The 24,015-nt window shown below is 39.5% G+C and overlaps 1 protein-coding gene across 1 annotated transcript in view; it reads right to left on the bottom strand.

Annotated features, from left to right (window-relative positions):
* RFX4 (regulatory factor X4) overlaps positions 1-24,015 on the bottom strand; it is a 98,402-nt gene that overhangs the window by 48,764 nt on the left and 25,623 nt on the right. Inside the window, exons 3-5 of the mRNA XM_052790884.1 lie at positions 21,464-21,524; positions 15,815-15,938; positions 3,627-3,688 (exon numbers count right to left, since the gene is read on the bottom strand). Of these exons, the coding sequence (XP_052646844.1) occupies positions 3,627-3,688; positions 15,815-15,938; positions 21,464-21,524 (247 nt within the window). The remainder of the gene's footprint in view (positions 1-3,626; positions 3,689-15,814; positions 15,939-21,463; positions 21,525-24,015) is intronic.

Here is a 24,015-nt window from a genome sequence, read left to right as displayed (position 1 = left end):
GTTGTAGCAAACTTTTAGTGTGTGGCTCCCTTGCCATGCCCACTGAGGACATTCTATATTGTCCATTAAAAACAAAAGCTATCTTGAACTCAATATTGAATAATCCAAGTGAGATTTATTAAAACATTAAGCTGACATGGTATGAATGGGATTTCCTAGCTTCAATACCTGAGAAAGCCACACTATCAGCTCCTAAGCCCATTAGGGCTTAGGCCAAAAAGTGTATTCCACACCAGAAGAAACCAGGCTCCAGACTGGTCCTAAGCTGTTACAGATAGCTAATGGCAAGTTTGTGCTAACACTGGGGTTATAACAACAGCTGTAGAAGTTTGGCTTTTTAGCTTGAATGGTAACAACTCCAGCTTGCAGCTCAAGTCCCCAGTTTGGTCTCTAGCAGCTGTCATGCACGCACTGCACGTAAGAGCCATAAAGCTCACACGCGTCCTATGCAGTATGTCTGGGGTTGGGGAACTGAAAGGAAATGCTACAGGGAGCTAGCACCACAAATTGCTAAGGGAAGGGGGGGAAAAAGGGAAAAAGGTCACAGCAAGCAGGACTGCAAAAGTTCTTGATGGACTGAGAGGTTTGTGCAATTTAAACAGGGGTCGGTCTCATGTCAAGTTTCAGCTTAAATCAGTTCAAGAAAAAAATGAATGAAAGCCTGGAAAATGTAGGAGAATTTCATTGTGCATTATTTAATTTGTGGTATATTGCACTTGACAGTAAACTATATAAAAGAGTTTTCCAGGTAGCTTCAAAATCATATAGACAGCAATAGCCAAATTAACTCCAAAATTTTTCCAGATAGCTTCCTCCTTCAGTGATTTTACCATTCCAAATGGCAAAAACTCACTGGTGCAGTTTACAAAGATTCTTGCGTATTTCTACCAGAAAAAAACCCAACTTAAGTCAATAAACAGTGCTTGAAAGTTTGATCTGTAGAAGAATAACATGCAGACAACACAATCATATTTGTGGTAAATAGCGGAATGCTTTTTACTCTCACGAATCCAGCATCTGCAGCATTCCTTTAAAGAAAGAAGCAAAATTCCCTTTACACCATGTAGTTTCCATCAGTTTAACTAACCTCTTCTGTACATAATTGAAGAGTTTCAAACTACAGTACAGAAAGAAATTGGCTTTTATGTTTAGCTGCCTTCTCATGGCTCACCTGTATTGGAACTGTTTGTAAGCTCGGTGTGATAGAGAACAGCTGCATGCTTACAGCAATAAACCCAGCTGCAAAAAAGAAAGCCTCACAACTGATGACCAACAGCATAGCACCATTGTAGCTCTGAACTTTGTAATGTTACAAGGCAGCCGTGCTATAAAAAAATTGAAGGCAGAACAGTGTGAAGTCAGATAATCTTAACCACTTCTATGGCTGAATTTGCTTTGGCAGTAGCAGGAAAGTGGAATGAAAATCATACTGGCAGCAATCAGTCACACAGTTGGCGATAAAGGGACTGAAGTGTTAATGTCTAAAGTAATTTCTTTACGTAAAACTTAATTGGAATGCAGTCAGATGTTTCTGAAAACAAAACCAGAGCTCTGTTACAGCTGTGCTGGGTCTAGCAAGGAGTGTATTTATTGTAAAGAAGTACAGTGTGCATGTAGTATGTATGCATGTGTGTTTATACCTCTCCTCTTCATTGGATCAAATGAGAATGACTCCTCTGTATGCTATAATTCTTGGGGTGTTAACCACTGTTGAAGATTTAGGCATCCTCTTTTGGAGCAGAAGAACTCAATTTCACACCTGCTGAGGCTGTGAAATTTGAGTGACTATGATCTCCCTCACAGGGGTGACCAGGGACTCTCAGGGGCCAAGGATTTTGCCGAGCACAGACAGCATGCTTTACAGAAACCCCTTCTTACTTGCTAGATAGGGAGCAGAACCATTGCAAAGGTGGCACGAGAGGAGTATGTGACCTGAAAGCTCCTCTGATAGGCATGCAGGTTAGGGGGAAAATATGCAAGAAATATTAAGCCTCATTGATTTTTAGCCTCATTGAGAGTAAAGAGGCACAGCTTTTGGAGATGCAAGATACCTTCCATTAGCAGATCAAGAGCATCTTGCCCCTCTGAGAGACTCCTGAGCTCCAGTTTGGAATTACAGTGGTGCTCATTCCTTTCATTAAACAGGAAAACAAATAACAAAGTTGTATCCAATGTCAGAGTGATTTGATGGCTGACAGAGGGCACTCTCATATGAATGTTTCCATAAAGCAACTTGTGCATGCTTTCACTCTGTCTTTATGAACCTCCACAGAAATTATATTCAGTACTAAATCCTGATTCTCTGAGTCCGGACCTATCGTGCTTTCCTAATATGCTGTTGGACTAGCCTAGGATTTGCATGTGGGAAATACCTGGTAGCTTTGTTATGAGTGATGTTATGGTAGCTTTGAATTTGCATTTGGGAAGAGATTTCAAATCTTCAATTAGCTGCTTAAATATGGCCGCTCTAGAAAAAGAAAGCTTAGTTATAAAAATTAGGAGAATCTCAAGATGGGGAAAGGACATTTGGTCCCATCAAAGAGATACTGCTCAGCATGGACCACTTGTTAGAAGAGCACAGTAAGGTTAATTTTAATGGCATTTCTTTTAGCATCTTAATTTCTTTTTTCTTTTAGAGAGTGGGTCATTCTAGCTTTAGTATGTAAGTTCAATTCTCACAGCATGTTTGTTTCTCAGCATTTAGCAATATTGTTTCTAGGCTTTGTTTTGAAAGAGAAGCTCTACCAGCAAAATTTTACGATAACGCTGTCCCAGGTTTTCATTTCTGCCTCCGTAGTTTTCCACTCGTGATCTACAGAGACTACCCTTAGACTACCCTGTAGGATTCTGTGAAAGCTAATCAAGAAAAGCAGATAGATACATATATATAAGCCCCCTAACAATATATATGTATATTTGCAATAAAAAGATCCAAAGCTCCACTGGAAAAATTTCATGGAGTCCACAAGCAGAAAAAAGTATAGAAACATCACTGTATCTTCTTTATAAATTAATAGAATCACATCTTGTCAACAACTAGAAAAAGTCAAATACCCCAGGAAATACATTCTTCTTTCTGAATCAATTTCTCGTTCTGAAATTAGGATGAACTGTTTTCAGGAAGTACCAGCTTTTGGGTAAGGCAATAAACTAATTCCTTGATCACTTAAAGATATGTTGGATTTCATTACACAGGAAAAATGGTGGTTAAATCCAGGTTTGTGGACAATTTCAGTTTAGGCCAATGTATGTTCCTACCTAAATTCCAGATAGCATTCTGCCACTTGTCCTCTAAACTGAAACATGATGTTAACCAGCTATTATTTCCCAGCCTCCAACAGTAGCTCCATTACTTCTGGGTATGAATGTCCTTTACGTTGTGTAAAGTGAGTTGAGATGAAAAACATTGCTGATGAAATCAGTCAAAGGCCTCCATTAGACTACATTTGCAGGATCACCACTGAATCAATAACACAATGTAAAGACTACAATGGAACCTCCATCAAAGTTGGGTTTTAAGTCCCCAACTGGACAAATTATTCCCTGATCTTATAGTATTCTATTCAGTAAAGCCAAAGCCATAGGGGGCCCTGGGTGAGATGATAATAATACCATACGCTGCTTACTTTGATTGGCCTCTGGTTCCAAGTCTTCTTGTTGTTAGCTGTGGAAACTGTTGCCTTATTATCTACAAATAAGTAGAACTGATATTAGAAAAAGTTGAAAAGCACATTGCTAATACTTAATTTAATATAGACTGTTAAGACAGAAAAGCAGAAAAACTGTACTGCGACATCAGCAAAATACACGGCAAGAGAAAACAGAAATAAAGCTTTTGATTTTTTCCATTACTGAAAGAGGGGAAAGAGACTTTAAAATTCAGTATAATTCCATTAACTACCATTAATTTAAATAAAGACTTTCAGAAGTTACTGGAATAGAATACATTTCCTTAAAAATCTAAGATCAGTTCTGCCTCTAAACTAAGGAGGATTGTACTTAGAATTGGCCTACTATTTATTTATGTCAGTTTGCAGGATCAACAAACCTGGTTTTGCTGCAAACAGAGGAAACTCTCCTTTTTGAGAGTTTTGGAGGCCACAGTTCTTTACAGACCTTCACAATCCTGCCATTAAACACTCCTTTTTCTAAAAGATGATTCCCTGAAAAGATTTTGGTATTTGACAGGGACACCACTTCTACCAGGGAAGACTCACTGTTGCATCTGTGAAGATAGCTCGGAGTCAATCTATCCTCTATTGAAAAACAAGTGCATCTCAGAAAGAGCAGGGTATCATAAAAAATCTGGACTGTCAGCAGAGATTAAAAGAACATTGCTACTGAAAAACAAAACTTCTTTAGTGCCAGATGCATTTAAGGAAATGGATTAATGGATGTAGATTGTGCCTTCAGTAATCAGAGCCTCTATCAACCAGGCTAGTCCTGATGAAAAAGCTCTGCTGTAGTTGCTGGGAAGGCAGCACTCAGCACCTCACAGGATTGAACCTGATTCTCAGTGTGGTCTGCAGTAGGAGGAAAATTCTTCTGGCAGAACAGTCATGCAAGAAAGACTGCAGTAAGCCATGAAGATTCACTTGAAAAAGGAATTTCTTCCTTTTTTAATTTATAATCTATTTTAATTGTGTTTTCATTATATAAATAGCTAAATGTTTCTTTTTGGGGGGGGACGCTAACTAATATTAAAGGAAAACAGGCATACCAGGTGGAATATAACTGCTCAACTAGAAGAAAACATCAATTAAAATTGATTAAATAGTATAGATTTTTTTTTCTCCATTAGCCATTTTGCTACCATGATAAATATTTAATCCTGATTGATGACTGAAAGCTCTGGAACACATATTTGGATCAAAAGGTGCTATATAAATAAAGACATTACAATGTCACATATTTGACCATTTCTTCAGTAATATTTTTTTTAGCAAATGTACAATCATCTTCCCTTTGTATCATGTAAAAATTGACCTGCACTGGTTTCCAAGAGCTTTGCACAACATGGCTGATGTCAAAAATGCAGCATAGACTCAGAGTGGCTAGGTTGTTCAGCTTTAATTTCTGGAGCAAAACTTCAGCAAACAGTAAAACACTTTTGTGGAGCTGTGAAAGTTCAGCCTAGCTGTTTGATAAATGAGCAGACAGGCAAGCAGTCCTTCTTTCTTTTTTTGTATGGATTCAATGAAGCCTGCCTAAAGAACACCACATGCTGTTCCAGCTACTGATCTAACATTCCGCAACATCTCAGCCTTCCAAATTCCCTTTAATTACACATTAATCCCACCCCTCTCTCTTTCATTTTCTGCAGACAGGGTTGGGGGCTCCACAAGGCTGTGGGAAAAAAAGGCAGTGTTGAAGAACTACTTTCTGAGGATGGTTTTTTGGGGCTAGTGTTTTTTTTTAATTTTTTTTTTTTTTTGGGGTGGCAGTTATCACTCAGAAAATACCATTCCTCTCCAAAAGTTGATTTTACAGCAGTAGACTCAAAAGTAAATCTTAATATTAGAGATTTTTTTACACTGTTTTTTCTTTTGGAACAACATGAACCCATATTACTTTCAAGTCTTTCTAGTAGTGATGAAGTGTTACAATGCACACTGTAAATACTACTTTATGAACCATATGCCGTGGGAGTTCCTGGGATTTAAATAAATCAGCCAATTTCTACATACCAGGGCAGAGGTGATCAGGAAAAGAGAAGAATAATGGAGCAGTTGATCAGATGATCCCTTTTTCTTTTCTTTGTTTGTTTCTTTTTTAAATCCAGCACATTTTAAACAATGAGATACACCTTTCAGAATACAGCTGAAAAGTATGCATCACTTAAAATATTCTTTACCAATAATTTACCAAAAAAAAAAAAAAATCTAGAAAATCTTTGGGGGAAAAAAAAAAGTCAGGGCTTTTTAATCTAATGCTGCACATGTAAAATATGTATAACATGGCATACTCACGCTTGGGTGCTCATACACATCAGCATGGGTATTTACGTTTGTGTTTGGAATAAAACAAGTCAAGTACTAAATGAACTAGCTGTTCATATAAATGTTTATATTCAGCTACATTTATGCGAATCCCTGTGCAAAGATATTGCCAAAGGCAGTGAGATTTCCCTGAAAGGAGAGAGGAAACCAGATCGGGCAGGACAAAGTGGAGTGCACTGTGTGCTGAAATCAATGGAAAAAGCAGAGGGTCCAAAATGTTGATTTTAAATCAGACTTTCAGTCTGAAAAGTCACCCTACAAAATACATAGTCATTGTGTTTCATGTTTATTAACTTTTAAAGACCTACATAGAAAATGAGTTAGTTTTACAGTTAGGTGAGGAGAGAAGGGGGTTCCTAATTGTTAGACATGAAAATTCAGGTTTGGATCCAAAAGCCAAGTTGGATCATTTTGCTTTCATCACTGCAGTGGGGTTGCACAAGCAAACGAATCAAGACCAGATCACGCAGTTTGAGCTGCTTTCTGAATGGAGCCCAGTCCCCATTCTCAACAGAAGCAGTGGTAAAAAGATCTCATGGGTGGTATCCAAGGGAATTTTGGAATGAACGGGCCTTTTACCACTGTCCTTCAATGGAACTGAAATTTGATCTCATACTTCTCCAAAGTGACCACAAAACCAGCTGCCCTATGAGATCTGCTGATTAAAAGCGTACAGGTTTTAAATTTTCCAGGTAACATTCCACCTAAATTACGTGGCAGTTTTGACTGTTAGGCATTATTTTATGCTACTTGGCTTTTTGGTTTTGAGACAGACGTAGACCAGGAGTTCCACGTGCAAATAACTTCTGTCCCTACTATATTAGCCTCAGAAACCAATGGTCCTTCTATTTCTTTCTGTTACTACACTTTAATTGTGTCCCTCCTCACTTTCCTCTGTGCCCTGCTCAAGATCTGATCTTGCCTTCTGTCTATAGAAGATCTTGTATGCCTTTCTTGATTAAAAAATAAATAAATTAATAACCGCCTTATCTTTTTGCAACTCCATAGTTCTTTTGTTGATTGCCTTCTGTATACGTAAGAGCCAGGCAGAAGTCATTACATTATAAAACAACACATATATAGTTTACTTCTTTTCAGGGGACTTAGCATATCCAGGACAGCATTTGTTTAACCCTTTTGCAGATAATCCCAATACATGGGTTTAGGAATGCCTGTGCAGGTAGAACGTAAGGGGACCTTTTTCTTTCAGACAGGCAGTAATCTTTCCACTCTGAATGTCTGGGGCAGGCAAAGTGAATGCAGGAAAGAAAAGTCTTCTCATATCATTCGCACACTGAGATTACAATGCTAGTAGTACAACCACCAACATATATTGCACAGTTCTTGGAGCTAACAGGATTTTTATCCTGTTTCAGCTTTTTAAACCTAGTAGAGGTGTCTGGATAAACTTGAATTAAGTATCTAGTTACTTGTATTTTTGGTCATTCTTCAAAATAGAGCAATAAAAAAATAAGTTACTTGAGCATCCATGCAAAACACAGAAAGCTTTATGGGCAACAGCTAGAAATATGCACTTCCTCTGTAAAGGTCTGTATTGTAGTCTGCACAACCTATTAACCTTAGACATGGCTAACTGCAGGAGCTGTTCTGTTACCCGCAAATGGCTGCAAAGGTGCATTCCTTCGTCCTGATTACTGCCAGCTGTAATTTCTGCTACTGCATCTCTCCTTACATCTCCAGCACTGTGACATTCCAACACAAGCAGAGCCAGCCCCAGCTTTAAAATGAGGAACGTATTGTCTATTCTGCCTTCATCTCTGTACGGTGACTCATCACTCCTCATTGCATTCATTATCAAAGTATGAACTTTCTGTTTCCCAGTTATTCCATCTAAATTCTTCTATGATATGAGATGCCAAAACAAATCAGGGAAAAAAAGCCCAAACCATCTTATAAAGCATCTTATGCGTCTGTCTTCATGCAAACAAATAAGGTTGGAAGGAACCAGAGATGTCTGGAAATTTCTGAAGTAATTTTCTTCTCCCTCCCCATGTCAAAATATTAAATTTTGCTCTGGGGCCAATAGGCAGAGGATGACTTTTATAAGTCTTTTTCCTGGAATTATTTAAATTGTTACTTTTCAAAAGGCATGTTCATTTTGTTAGTGCATCTGATTTAGAGGGATGTTGTTATTCATGACTCCTGTTCCTTTCTATTTTAAATAATTCTAGCTGTGCTTCTAGAACTTCCAAGAGTAATGAAATAAAATAAAATTAAGTTGCAACTGTCATGGTTTAACCCCAGTCAGCAACCAAGCACCACGCAGCCGCTCACAGCAACCCGGTATTTGCAGTCTGCCAGAATGAGAAACGGATTTCAGGCTCCAGGCTCTGTAGCTCTGGTAGGTTCTAGAGAGATTCTAAATACAGTGGAATAAATTCTCTTTCCTCTGTTAACAATTCTTCATAACAGGGCCTGGCTCTACTTATCTCAATTCAAGTGTCACGTCCCATATCTAGAGGGCATGCTTTTCTTTTATTAAGTCAGGTACAGAAGATTTGTGTTTATTTACCAAATTCTATTGTAGTGTTTCAAACTTCTTTGCCACGGCAACAGGAAAAAAAACAAGTGATGCCAAATATAACTATACTCCCACACAGCTATGCTTTCCTTATTCTCACTGCTGTGAAACACAAACAGTGCCAATATCCTTAATCTTATATGGTAAGCGTATGATTTTTAGGCTCATTCATCTTTGGTCTTGTACTGCTCCAGCTGGATCATTCTGGGGTTTCCTGATCTGTTTCAGTGCTTTTGAAAAGCACTGCACTGAGACAGTCTGTTATTATTAACACCTGTGTTAACAGGTACCTTTTGGCTCAAATATGGCTGGAGGCTGGCTTAACACCATATTACCTGGAGGAAAAGGTCAAGAAAGCTTTGCCCTAAGAAACACCCACTGATAGGAAAGAGCATAATCAAATTAGTCCATTTCAAAATATCATTCCTGTCCCCCAAATCCACCAAACTGTGCAAAGAAAAGGAGAGGTGTGACTGTGTCTATACCCTCTCTAATCCTTGCTCGCTTACTTGCATGGCCCAGGAGAAAAGACTGTAGTGTACAGGTCCAGTATTTTTGACCGCAGATCTCTTGTCTGTTTAGATTCAATAACCTTCCCATTTCTCTCCACCCACTTTCATCATTTTGTGGAACAGGGTATGGTCTAGCTGTAGGATAAGATCTTGTTTCTAGCACTGATACATCTCAACTGATACTGCAAAGCAAGTCAGAAAAGCCTGTTGGCACCTTCTCTAATGCCTGTGCCCAATTTTGCCTGCTATGGAGATTAGACTCCATGGGGAACTCCAACTGAACTGGGCCCTTTAGTGAAGCTTGTGAGACCTCTCCTCAAATTCATCTATGTACAACAATATCCTCCTTCAGTAGCTCCTCTGGCCAGATGTTATTCAACCTAAGGCACGATCAAACAGATTACTGCATCCCAAAAAAGCTACAAACATCGAATGCTCTGACTCAGATGCTTAGCTGAGCTGCAGCCACTTTCGGTGCTGACTTGCTGAAGCCAAGCAGATCTAAAACCCTGCACAACTCACCCTGCTCTGTACTGGTGCCAGCATGCTTACTGCCGTCACCCAGCATATCTGTGGGAAAAGGCTGAGCGCCAGGATCCCTGCACTCTGGCAGACCCTGTGCTGTAAGAACAGCCTCTGGGACGTGTTGACAAGGCATGAGGTAAAGCAGCCCAGAGGCCACTCTACTTCATGCTGAAGACCTAACTAGAAGCCAGATGCTTGAACTGGCAAAGCCAGTAAAAATCCCTTTGCTAGAGGGCAAATCTTTGGGAAAGGAAAAGTCACTCGAAAGAAACCGAGGTGTCCTTGCTGGTTTTCTTACTCCCCAAGCTCAAGGAGAAAAAGGCAATAGTCAGCAACCTGCAGTAATACAAGGGATCAGTGAAGCAGAGCCAAGGGGGAAAAGACCTTTCCAACTACACTGTAGGACCCCTGTTCCCCACACCAGCATGACTGCTTGCTTCTGCAGTACTTGTGTTATTATGGCCACCTCAGAGGAGCTTGGCCTAGAAGATTCTGAATCGGGAAGAAAAGTCATACTGGTGTTAACTGTCCTTCAGTCAGGAACCTTAGCTGTTAAAAAGGGATGAAGGAAAAGCAGGGACTGCTCAGACAGCACTGACACACTGATACAGTTCTTCAATGCAATAACAGAAACCACATCCTTCAGCTTTGGATTGATTTTTTCCCCAGTTCTATTTTTCTTTTCTATATTGACTAGGAAAAAAAAAAGCCTAATAAAAAACTATTCCATATGTAGTAATTTTTCATAACAAAGCAAGTGCTGTTTTAGTCTATCAGAAGAAAGCACGAAGCGTAAATTTGGCTTTGCTATACCAGTTACTATTGAGGCTACTTAGGAGTAAATTGAGAATAAAGGAAAAAACAATGCATCTTCAGGAAAAGTATCTCCTTATGCACAGCAGGCAATTTCCAGATGTGTGAATTTCAATACAAAGACAAATCAGAATGCAGTCACATCACAATGTCATTATCAAAGAGGTTTCAATAAGGCTAATTGTCTGTCCTTTTTAAACATTAAATATATATAGTACAATAGCATGAAACTGCAAATCCTATTTATGCTAATCATGCTTGGAGGAGCAGTCCTGCTGGCAAAACTTCTGGGCATAGAGACAGTGCATAGTGATAAAAGAGGACTCTGGCTGGTACAGCTTGTACCTCCCTGGAGCAAAGCAAACTATTGGAAAAAAAAGCACTTTTCTGCTGGTATAACTGTGCCTCAGCCCATTTTTTGGAAATGGGGTGGAAATATTGGTCAAAAATGTAAAAGATCTCTTTCCTAACCAATATTACAAATCTGTTGTGGACTTCACCCTTCTTTATTTAGTGAAATAAATTTATTGGAATCTAATTTTCACTTAAGCAAAGCCAGTCAGGGAACAACAAAGAGGCTTTAAAATTTGTGTGAGCATGCATCCATGTTAAACCTCTCTATGCTGCCAGAGCGATGTAAAGGGACCTCAGGCTGGGGGAAAACCACCCTGCAAAGTGTCAGCATCCTTCGTTTTCCTTCTCAAATATTAACTTATTATTGCTTGTCAAAAGACATGGCAGGAAAGCACCAAAAGAAAAAAAAGATAAACAAGAGGAAAGTATTTAACCTCCAGGGGGCATATGGGAGTTGTGGGAAGAACACTTCATGAGGATGCAAAAGAGGCTGCACCACAAGAAACCAAGGGTTCTGTATGAGAGATATGGCAGGGTCCAGGAGATGACTTAGCACTGCACAGTAAATTTAAAGCAGTGAACTGAGGACATGGAGGACAGGGGAAACTGGTGCAGAGGAGGAAGAGTACATCTTCAAGGGACTTGATTAAGAAAATTACGTTTATACAGCATCACAAAAGAAACAAGAACAAAAATCAGTGTTGGAAATAAAAGCAAAAGATAATCTCAAAGACCTGCCAACCCAGCTGAACAGCTGGGTGACATGCTACAGCTAGGAGAGAACCAACAGGCCTTATGGCACCCATCCATATGCAATAACTACTGAGGGGCTTGGAAATGCTCAAAACATTCCTGCTTTTTATTTGACTCAGTGAAGGCCCCAATTCAGAATGATTTACCTTTTGCAACTAAACCCCGTGAGAATGAGTCAGAGCCTTCATCCACTATAACTCCTAGCTCAGTGTATTAATTATCACTGGCATTTTATGTTAACATGTCGCTCAGAATAAAACATACATCTGCTCAGCCCTCCCTGCTGCAGGCGGCGGCAGAACTTCCAGTGGGAAACACCTTAAGCTGCTCTCCGAGTCCACAGGGTCCCAGAGCAGAGCCCAACGCGCTTGCAGCACAGGGCTGAGGGGCACAAGGTTGCCACCTTTTTTAAGTGACTTCAGCAACAGGGCTTTCACTCCTTTTGCTTGAAGACTAATCCACAGTCTAACCATCTTCACCGTGAGAAAGCTTTTTCTCATATGCGATATTTTACTCTTAATAACTCAGTGACATACCTGCCCTTCCTCACTGTACTTCCCTGTCTTCTCACTAGTTGCATGGAACATTTTTACCGATTCTGCTTCACTTCTGGGTGAAATCATGATTCCATTGAATATAATATGCTTTGCTGCCTACAGTAAGAGCCGAAGTTTAACACTGGAGTCTCCACTTGCTGATGCTGAGCTGTAACCAGCAAATACATGGCCCTCCCTAGTCAGTGTTACTTAAAGTATATGGGTAAAAGAGTGCTTGGTCCTGCCTTTTGCAGGCAGGAAAAAGTTCAGTAATGACAGACTAGGTAGCATAGCTATTAGCAGACTAGCAAATGCTAGTACAGACCAAACTGCCTGTAATTTTCACATATTAATTGGGTGAGTAAAGCACTAAAATCTTGGCTAACATATTAAAGCTACAGCTACCTTTGTCATATAAGAATATATCACATTAATAACCATATTAGAGTCTTCCTTATTTTATATGTAATTTAAGTGGCTTAGGAGTATAGGTTACTTTTAAAAGGTGTTTATTTATACAGTAATTCTGTTCTTTCCTCTTCTTGTTACTTTTTTTGCTATTAACCTGGTTTCCTCAGGAAGCAGTCTATGAGATATTACTGTCTCTCTGTTAATCTCCCCACCCCCAGACCAATTTTTGTTTCGCTAATCCAATATTACCAAATGGCTGAGGTCCGCTCCATGTCCTAGAAGCTTAATAGAAAACACTGGCTGGGGAGTGGGGAGAACATATTGATGTTAATGCTGAGGACAAGACAGGGAAGAAAGCTCAGGCTTTAGTTGAGCCATTTGGCACTGCCTGACTGGGCAACCATGAGTATGAGGCAACCAGTCAACACTTCTGTTGCTCTGAACCAGCGACCCCATGTGCTGCGTCTTGCCCAGCTGTCGGCATGGGGTGAGGAGAGAAAGAGAAACAGGCAAACAGACAGACATAAGGGAATCTAAAAATAATGTAGAAAGAAGGTGCAACAGATGTGAGAAAACTGAAAGAAGCAAGACCTTGATGTAGTGACCGGGACCTGGAAATAACTGAACATACTGCAGGGAAACATGGGGATATTACATAAGATTTAGGTAAGGCTATGGATTTAGTGAACATAGGAGATGGTAGGAAACAAGATCCATTAGTTCAGCTGTTCATGAACAACTTCTCTGTTCTCCCTGCCATGCTCTGTTGTGGATACATTCGACTTACATCGGGCTTAAGAAGTACACATGGGCTGAAGTGTTGTCTACAAAACCTTAATCTGGAGAGATCACTTTCAGGCAAGTTTCATGTCTCCAGTAGTATCTTTAAAAGTGAAATCAACACTGTTCTGTTAATTGAGATGTAACTGAGTATGTAACAATATATTAGGATGTTACTTATTACAGATTGTTTTAAAGTGCTGAACTCCATGTCTCTTTCCAAAAACTACCAGTCTGTTAAAGAAAAAGCCTAAATGTTTAACATTGCCCACAGAGCTAAAGTTCAAAGATGAATCATAAATTCAATGTGGTCTATTGAAAGGCGAACTGTCTACAATTTCACAGAACAACTAACTCCTTTCTCTGGAGGAGATGACAGCTGCAGGGCTCTTGATGATTCCCAACAAGGACAAACATGTCTGGGGTCTCTTGTTTCAGCAGCTAAGTGTGGAAGCCCTCAAATAGCACCTATTTCACTGCACTGCCTCCAAGGCATTTATGCAACACATACTGCCAATAAGGTATTTAAGTCCTACGATAACAAGCGTGTGGGCTAAAACTTTGTCCATGTGCCTGCTCCTAAGGACAAGCTGACTGCAAGCTATTGATTGAATGAAGTGGGTGTCTGCCTGGCAGATCTTCATGACTGTGCAGTACATTTTCTTGGCAATAATAGGTTGGACAGAATCACTGGGGTCTGCTCCAGGTTCTACAGATACAGGAGCCTGTTTCACTTCAATATTTGTGCCAGTGTTGTCTGAGGTTCCTGGACACACCTGTGCAGAAGTCTCAGTTTCCAGATCCAAAAGTGATGGCCACACAAAGCACTAGTTTTGGACAGTACTAGGACGATTCTGTATGACATCTCCACAAAAAGCAGAAACAAATTTTATGCATCACTGCTTCAGAACTTTATTGCAATCAAGTGGAAAACATTTGGAACACAGCACATGAAAAACACACTGGAATGGCATGATTTTGGGATCGAAGACACTGTACCTGTCCTGCTAGGTCAAAGTACTCCTACTGATGAACAGGTGTGTGTGGGTACGAGGGGCAGGGAAGAAGGAGGATGGAGTAATATATAGTGTAAAAAGACTGCTGCATACTGAAAATCAGTGAAGTCCCTGGTAAATTTTGTTCCAATGAAATAATTTCAGAGTATTTACACCTTACAATTTATAGAATTTTTCAGTAGCAGCAAAAGTAGCATCATGTAAATTTTACCCACTTTCCAAATGTGTTAGCCTGCATGACATCTGTTTCTTGTTCTATTCCGAAATTACATGTTGCCGCTATACTTACCACTTGGTAGCAATAACATATAGAACAAACGATTTCATTCACACTTACACAGTGTGTTTAAACAGAAACCCAACAGAATCAACTGAGTTATGCAGGTCTTTAAGACACAACAAACATAGTAATGTTACAACATGGTACATTTTAGTTGCCTTGCTAAGCTGCCTACATAAAGATGCACTATAGAAAATGACACCTCATTAAATACATTCTTCTCCTTCACCTACTCTTTACACAGGCACTTACCCTAGGAACATTTTTCCTTCTTTGAATACCCAGCATTTCTATAGAATAAATGTTGCAAACACTAGAAGAGAATAGCTTGCAGGACAATCAGCTTCAGATTCATGCTTGCAAGCATTTCAAAAACGGTGGCAAACTCTACACTTTGTTTTTTTCACAGCCTACGAGTTTTAAAGGCTGGGACACATTCTAGAGTAAAATTTCAGTTTTAAATTAAAAAAAAAAAAAAAAGTCATCCTTGTTTTCACTGAGAGGAAAACATCACCTGACCAGCAAATCCAAAATAAGAACTTTATGTAACATCCTAGCCAGCCATTAACATCTGCTAGTGATGTATAGTATAAGAGCTTTACTGCTCACATCTGGACAACGCATAGCTGTATCTGTGAGTGCATCTCCACTGTGAGTCTGGAGTTAACCACAGTGACTCTTACAAGAGCTGGGCTGGAAAGTGGAGGCACAAGGAATCACAGTATAAAGATAACCTGGCAGCCTGTACCTGCAGTGCCACACAAATGCTGTTAGATGCTTTCTGGACTTTCACATCTGGTGGCATTGAACTCCACTATGTGAATTTGCCAGCCTGGGCTGATACCGTTTGATTCAGGAATCTCTGTATCATGCTTACAAGAATGGCATAGACAGGGTCCAGAATTAAATGATTGATATTTTACCCTTCTATTTAAAAAAAAAATATATATATATATTTGTTAAAGCAGTGCAGGTCACAATGCAGATGTGTTTACACTGGCTTGTATTCGACCTCCAAGCTGCCAATATTGTATATCATGTCACTGTCAGCTAGGCTGGGGATGGAAGTCATCAAAAAAATTTGTGTATTCTGGAGCTTAGTCACAATCAGCAATTATTCCAACCATCAAAACACTTAAAATCTTAGCCTTTGTCCAATAACTTGAATACATAAGAGATTCCATTCACATACCTCTATCTCTAATGGTAAATGATGATTTAATTCTTTTCAATAATCCAAATTCACCTGAACCAAGTGAGAGCTCAAGGCATCATACTGCTGTTTAGACTTACCTTCCCAAAGCTGGCGGCATTAACAGGTTGCGTGTCATTTTTCTCACAGAAGTCCAAGTAATGCATGTAGAGAGCACTTCGAGGAATGCAAACACCTTCTGCAATCTCATAGTTCTCCTCTAGCCTTAAAAAGCAAATATCAAACAGAGAGAACTGCAAGTATGTTGGATGTCCTGCACGGTAAACAGTGTGCAAAGCTGCATCTTTAAGACCAAACATTCTGACTTTTGCTTCTCTACTAAATTTTCTCTGCTTTCTTCTTAAGTGCTCCTTCCAATTCACTTCCATAACACTTACTTGCTTCATTTGGTTTACACTTGCTATCAAAAACATGGGCTGTGAGTTCTCAGGCAAGTAGAGATTAACACAAAGGTATATTGGGTTTTGACCATGCTCCAAAGTGCTATTTTTAGGAAAAAAATATACTAGTAGTCTGTTATACCCTAAAAGCGTCCTGCAGTAAACAAATATAAGTACAACTACAAAACAAAAAAACATTCATTGAGGGGAAGCATTCTCTCTTTATTTACAGGACAGGTCACCTTTAGTTCATGACAGTCTTTTCACTCCTGTCCAGCTGCAATATTCTGTACCTTGAGGAAGCAGAGGCAGCTAAAGCAAGTTATTTGCAAATACTCAAGAGTGTGCACAAAATCCTACCTGTATAATATTTTCTTGCTATTGCTGATGGACAAAGTGAAAAAAGAGTCCATGATCTGAATACAGTGCTGAATAGAATAGTGAAATAACATCCTCCTCTGCCTTGTAGAAATTATTATTATTCATTTACACATGCAAACACACAACTATAAAATTTTAAATTATACATCAAATATATGAATAGGCATATGCTTCATCTTCAAAATCTGAAACTGGGCTCATTACAAGTCTATAGATTAGAATTAACATTCCTTTGAAATGACATTTTTACAATTGCTGATCCAACAAAGTTCAAGAGCTATTTACATACACACTTAACTTTAAACCATAATTAATCTTGTCAACCATGGTGTCACTCATATGCATATAGTTACATGTGTGCTTGTCTGCCCTGCTAGCTAGAAAAAGAAGGTAGGTGCAACTTCCTCTTAAACATATCAGAAAATTAATACATTTTCTCAAAAAACTCCAATTTTACAGTAAATAACCCCCTGCCATTCAATAGCTGTAGAACACCTTCCAAATATCTAGTTTCTATCCTTTATTGCCTTTTTCAGGACCTACCTACCTTCCATTTCAGTTATCATGATCATTTGTGACTGCAAACTATTTTAATAAGAGATCCGGCTAGATGAATGGAATCAGTTTGTATGGGCAACATCTTTTCTTCCTTGGTTTCTACAGAAATATCATCACGGCATCTTTCCTCAAATTCATAGCTCTCTAACAAAACCTCCTTTCAAAACCTGGAGAGTTCGTTTGTATACTATAGCTGCTAATTGGAATGTCAGCTTCCATGACCAAGACAGGACAGAAAGAAAAGCAGTTAATTATTTCTGTTCATATCTGATGAATTTTTCTCTTTTTCTCCTCTCTTTCACAGAGAGTCATTAGTCTGACACTGAACAATGCTCCATTATACCTGAACTTTTTTTTAATGATCAAAAACCCATCTTGCTCCACTTCTTTTATTTTCCTGTCTTTTATTTAACAACTTTATCATATTTTGAATTCAGCTTCATTCTACAGTATTGTAGAAAGATAATGAACTCAATCTTCTACCTAACAAATCACTATCAGAAATAATATATATATAACATTTTAAATGTCCTAATAAAGCCATGTGAAATCCAGTAGTTCACAATGAGACCTTTTGTACCACTACAGTATAGCAATAAAACCCCTAATCCTTCCACAGGAATGACAATTTTATCTGTCCCTGTTACTGTTTCCTCCTTCATACACTTATATGCTTCTAGATTAAATGAAATTATTCTATAGCAGTCAGGTCTGTAGCGTTGTTAGGCTTGTTTTTAGATATGAAGGCAACAGAGCAGCTGTGGTGTTACCATTGCTAATCACATAAAGGATTCTAGAACAGATTAATTTTGATGCATTATAACAATTTCTGAGAAACTACTAATCTAGGGAGAATCTATTACCTAGCAATGCTTTACCTTACTTTTTTTTTTTTTACTTCTTTTTACAAATGTTGCAGAAAATAGAACAGTTTTGTTGACTTCAGCTTCACAATACTGTTATTATTCGGAGCACCTACACTGTAAGCCACCAAACTGCATGGAATTAGGCTGTCCGTGCTTTGAATAAGTCTGTGTTTGGAGAAGTAGACACACACATGTGCGCGCACACACCCCCCCCAAACTGACGTAAAATTAAGTTTCACACTTACAGTTTGGTCAACCAGTTCACCAGTGAAATAATCATGAATGTTTTACAGCCGAATGTTTAGCAAGCTATAGCTTTACAGATGATAATGAACACATTCATGCCTTAATGGTTAAATTCAAGCTCATGTAGTTTCCCCAATTATGATGTTTTTGGCAGTAATGCTACATTTACCAGGCCTTTTACTTCATTTCGTGTCATCAACGAAACAAAACAAAAACATCATTCCTGTTTCCAGGAAAAGGATATTTAGCCAGGCTGACAGTCAACCAGACATGCTTCTTGGCATCTTCAGCTACTTCTTCCTCCTCCTCATTTATAGTGTTCAACGTACATCGCCTTTGGAGAAGCGTAAGCATTAAGGATAGATCCCTGTAGGATTGATGTTGTTTGCTCTTTTCAGCAAGATGCCAGACAAGGAATAGCTAATAAAGTCGATGGCAATATGAACCATGTGACAAAATTTACATATTTCCCTTATGTCTTGCTTCACTTTCTCTACTACTTTCTTCCTCATCTTTTTCCTTGCTACTGACATTTCCTCTGTTTCTGTTCTCCAACACTCCAATGCCTTCATCAGCTGTAAATGATAGTAGCATCTAACAGTAAAAACATGACCAGGTTAAACTTGGCAGACACCAGATGCTGCAGACAATTGTGGTGCTTCTATTTGCCAGAACAAGGCAAGTTTGGTACTGTATCCTGAAATCTGGTCAATAATTTACCCCACCATTCCACCTCTTGAATCTGGCCCAGAGATTCCTGTAAGAGGTTAGGACACGTGCTTACCCAAGGCATATTCAGGTAAATTTAGTCTTTTGTCTTTCCTGACTGTGCAAAAACTTGGTCTGAGGCCCGAGCAGGCAAAACTGTCAAACATGTAAAGCTAAACCTACAGGAAGCACTCAGTACAGCGTTTGTACAGTGCTGACCACAATAATTTACTGATCCATGGGTTGCTAGGTGCCACCACAGTACAAATAACCTGATGCTAATGGGTCTGATTTTCCAGAACAGTGGAAACTCGACATCTTCACACACAGCAAGCTTACTACTTTAGCAATTTTACCACAACTTTTGAGCTTGTAACTTTATTTAGTGTATCAAACCCAGTAGCACGGTTTTCCAGGAAATACCAATTCAAAGCTGCAGTACATAGGCTGAAAAGCATATGCAAACCACCAGAAAACTGTTCTATAGTATGGCTACTAAGCTGGGAAACTTTTAGCTACAGATCTATTAACAAATGAGTCAATCATATAATGCAGTCTGATGCCAGCTAAAGAAATTAAACTTGAAAACTTCATTGCTTTCTGTTCCCTCTTGTATTTTGGGGAGGAAAATTGAATGGAGGAAATTGCAGATGCTCCAAAAGACTCAAAAGGGAGAATGTCTGACCTACCTAAACATGTAAGAAAAATAACACGACAGGTAGTAAGCCAGTACACTAGAAAGGGGGAAGGGAAGATGATGTAAGCAGCCTTTTCAGAATCAAAATTCTAGTATTCTATTGCAAACACTGCTGAATGAGCATTAGCGTGCACAGTGCATTCCAGCAGGGCTCAATATCCCAGGAGTTTAGGGATTTACTAACCTTTATGACCGAGGAAGCTTGAAAGTATTTGGCAAAAGACTGTTTACAGTATTTGCATGTTTTCTGTTGGGAACAGTATCACTGGCATGTTCTAATTAGCTCTGACTTCTCGGCTACTACGTTATTTGCTCCTGTGGAAAAGACTCTTAACTGACTCTATTGCAAAATAAGCACTGTTCTGAATTTGGGACTGGTAAACCCCACCTGCTGTTTTATTTTAGCTAGATATTTCTTTGTTATCCTGTTTGAACTGTGTTGAAGTTGTGTGGAGTTGAAGAATTGTGTGAATAATGGAAAATAATGATACATCTATGAAATTTCAGTATTATTTTAATAATTTTTCTCGCTGTCTGTAGTCACTCCCTTTATTCACTTTTCTTGAACTTCTGAAAAACAGCACTTCTGTGATATAAATAGGTACAAAGAAGCAATAGTTCAGAACTAAATGCCTTTATTTATATTTGCACATCTCAAGGTTTGCACTGGAAGTGTCTGCAAGTTTCTGCAAGGCAGAACACTGACTACTTGCAGCAACCTATTCTAAATCAACTCACAGGTCTTAGGGGTTTTTAAATCCAAAATTTAACTGATCAGCTTTAGAAAGCAAATATAGAGGAAACAATCCACATCTCTATGCATATTTCACAGAATCATAGAATTTCAGAGAAAAAGAGTAAAATTCACTGAATGAATTATTCTTTGCTGTTTGTTCAGTTAGATCTCTCAAGAGACTGACAGAAGCAGAAAAATTATTTTTCTAACATTTTACTAAAACCCCCACATTTTTTGCCGGTAACCTTATCTTTTCATCCAGAAAACTATGAGAATTACTTACAGGTGAAGTAAGGGCCTTTCTTTAAAAGACTTAAAACAAGGTAAGGAGTATGGGTTTCCAGATAAGCGTGCTCAGAGGCTTCTCTGTGACAGAGCTCTGTTCTGCCAGATACAAGGAACCTCCTGAAAGATGCTCGATCACTTACAGTATTAAGCAAGCTAAACCAGAATTAAAAACCTAAATTAAGGGAAAGTCAACAAAGTCTAGGAGATAACCTATAGAAAGGGATGTCAAAAGATAAGTAACATTACAGAACATGCAGCCTAAAATACCGCTTTAAATCACAGTGAACAGCACTTGTTCATTTTTCATAGTGCAGTAGACTAACTCACAAATTTCCTCTCCCCATCCTTTCTTTCTTTCTTCCTAATTACCTTTCCTTTTTTCCCCTCACTAAATTTGCAAGGGGATTTTGACAAATTAAGCAAATCTCAAACTCACTCTCTTCTTTTGTTGTCTTCTACATTAAATTACAGAGATCTCACTTCAGTAAAACAGTCAGTAAAGGTAGGCTTCATCATACACTGAAACAAATGTGAGTCTTGAAAAAAATTCTCAGTAGTAGTTTTCTTTTTGTTATAAATATAACAATGATGACAAACCACAAATCACCAACTGGCAAGGCGGCAAACAAATATGCCAAGTAGATCTTCTAAACTATATCAGAGATTTCCTAGGTTCAAACAAATCCTGTAAGAGTAAGACATTTGTTGAGAATTGCTGTACAGGATACTAATGAGCAGATTAAACACATACAGTGAAAGTATCTTTAGAACTGTATAAGATGTCCAAGACCTCTATTCACTTCAGCTGGAAAAAGTATAAGAAAAAACAGTAACAAGCCTTCTTGATTTTTTTAAAAAAGGCATCTTACCATTGCAGTGTAGCTGGAGTTGAGTGTGGTTTCGATGCTCTATTATTTTCTTTTTCCTCATCTGTTAAGAAACAAAAAAATACTATGTAATTTCAGTGGGAATTGCTCAGGCATTTATGAAATGGTAAGGAATTATCTGATAAAAAAAAGTTCTCAAGTGCCAAAGCTTTCTCAAAATATTGGCTAAATTGTGGAAAGGTAAAAAATGACGTTCCATCTGTAGATACTGCTTAAGGCAATAAACCATGTAAACATCACTGATAGCAGGACCAGAGTGGTGCATAGGAATAATGACATTGGAAAGGATAAATTTATATAAAAAAAAAGCAACTCTTAGACCTCTAGCAGCATATCAGAACATAAAACCACTTTCACCTGCTTTAAGGGAACAGTTGCCATACTCAAGTTTTATATTAGATGAGGCATTTAATGGGGTTCGCCCACTATTGTGATCCTAACATATGATATATACTAGATGTTTATAAATTTACAAAGATTAATTCTGAACAAGAAAAACTGAAATTAAAAACATTCTATAATACACTTTATTCCTTTTCAGATAATGTTTCTGATCGTATTCCTCATTAACTGTTTCCAAGGTAACTCTGATTTGCTGACTTTCCAAAAATTTGAATAAAAGATGAATAAAGATAATTAAAATAAAACTCTTAAAATATTGGATTCTTCGTAGCTCCCATTAGTTCTTTTGAAACAATTTAGAAGTATGTATAGAGTAATTCCTATTAAAGGGTGATTTGCAAAGCATATAAAACATTCCTAGGTGAAAGCTGGAGCGAAGCACAATCAGCATCTCCAGAAGGGTATTCTTTTGGAAACACTGTTGTATCAAACACAGTTTGGTATTTTAACAACTTTGTCCCTGATGAAAGCATTAAGTGCAGAAGATTTTGATACCTAAACAATGAGGTAAACCACTGCGCCTGTACACCATACTGCAAGTTTCGTATCTTCATACAATTAATTTTTAGAAGTTATTAAAGTGAGCCTTTAGGATGCTGAATCTTAAGGAAGCCGGGCTATCTCCTCTGAACATCAGACCCTGTTGGGAGGCCTTTTGTGCAGTCCCAAGAATCAACGCACACAAAAAAACCCCCACTTTGGAAAACATTGTCTTCAGCCCTCACGCCACAATATTTCTTCCATTACATATAGGGCAAGTTGTGTTAACTGAACACCCTTTAGCCTGTGAGGCCGGTCCCCTGAATGTCAGGAAAATCCAGATTTACAGTTACCCCAGACACTGTGCACAGCCCCTCTTCTGCATCTGCATGACAATAGGCCTCTAATTATTGGACTGCACACTCCTTCCCTCCTTTTCAGGGGCCCTCTTTCATTCAGCGCATAGGACCAACATACACATTTCAAATCACTTTTAAATTGTGTTTTTCATTTGTTTTTCCTAAACAAACGGTCGGCGTGCAACAAACCTTCGGCACACAGGGCTTGAATGCCGAGCGGCCGTGGCTGCCACAGACCGCTGCTGCTCGACAACGTCCCCCAGCCTCGCCGGTGACGGGACAAATGCCTTCTCCATGGCAGGAGGCAGAGCCATGCAGCACGGATTTAAACCACTGGGTGGATAAAATAGTCAGGGCCATCCCCTCTCACAACACTGACCGTTTTTTTTCCCCTTCTTGCCCTTAATTGACAGCACGGACACCCTAAGCAGAGCTCACCCTGCTCCAGCCTTCCCTGAGGAGAGGCTTGGGGAGGAGGGGGCAGCCATGTCTGCACTGCTCTGTGGTGGGAAGAGCCTTCTGGGTTGAGTTTCACAGTTTTCCAGGCAACAGGGGATGAGGAAGCCTGGCTCGGAGATGCAAGAGCACCTGCTGGGAGGGCAAGTGAGCCCTGACATGGAAGGCCCCCTGCCATGGAGGGGCAAGCAGCAGGTGGCCTGACCAGACTCCAGTCCAGTCCTTCATGCTGTTGTGTCCTCCTGGCCAGCCCAGCCAGGGAAAAAATAGGCTGGGAGGGACACACAGTAATTATGGCGGCTCCCCAGGCTTGGGGCACAGAAGCTGCTGCAGCTTCCTTCACCTGTGGGCAGCCTGGCCTGGCAAGGCCCTGTGGGTGCCCAGCAGCTGGTGGCCTCCCAACCATTCCTGAGGTAAAAATGAAAGGGCGATAGTCATGAACGGTTCATCTCAGCCGTGTTGCAGTACTGAGTACTGGCTGGGAGGGAAGGGGGGGCTTTCCCCTGATTTAGTCATGAAAGTTACAGCTGGTAGTCATACACAGCTCTCACCAACAGGGACCCATAACACAGGACACTGCAGCGCCTTTCTACAGACCAGAGGGATTCAGGCCTTCGCCGTTGCTGGGAGGGAGACGCCATGGCAAGGTACAACCACCAAAGCCTCTGCCTTTAGGCATCAGCAGCATGTGCGGTCCCAGTCCTCCTCCTGTGCCCCACTCTCATCTTGTTCAAATTAAGGCTATTGCACCCCAGGTGAAAGTCATCCATTTTCTTAATCAGTATGTTCTATGTCAGTGTCAAAGCCTACCATCCACTGGTTTAAGTTCAGTATACA

The sequence above is a fragment of the Harpia harpyja genome, chromosome 6, assembly GCF_026419915.1.
Source record: "Harpia harpyja isolate bHarHar1 chromosome 6, bHarHar1 primary haplotype, whole genome shotgun sequence".
NCBI lineage: Eukaryota > Metazoa > Chordata > Aves > Accipitriformes > Accipitridae > Harpia > Harpia harpyja.
Note: the sequence above shows the minus strand (reverse complement) of the source record. Positions and strands in the feature narration are given on the sequence as shown.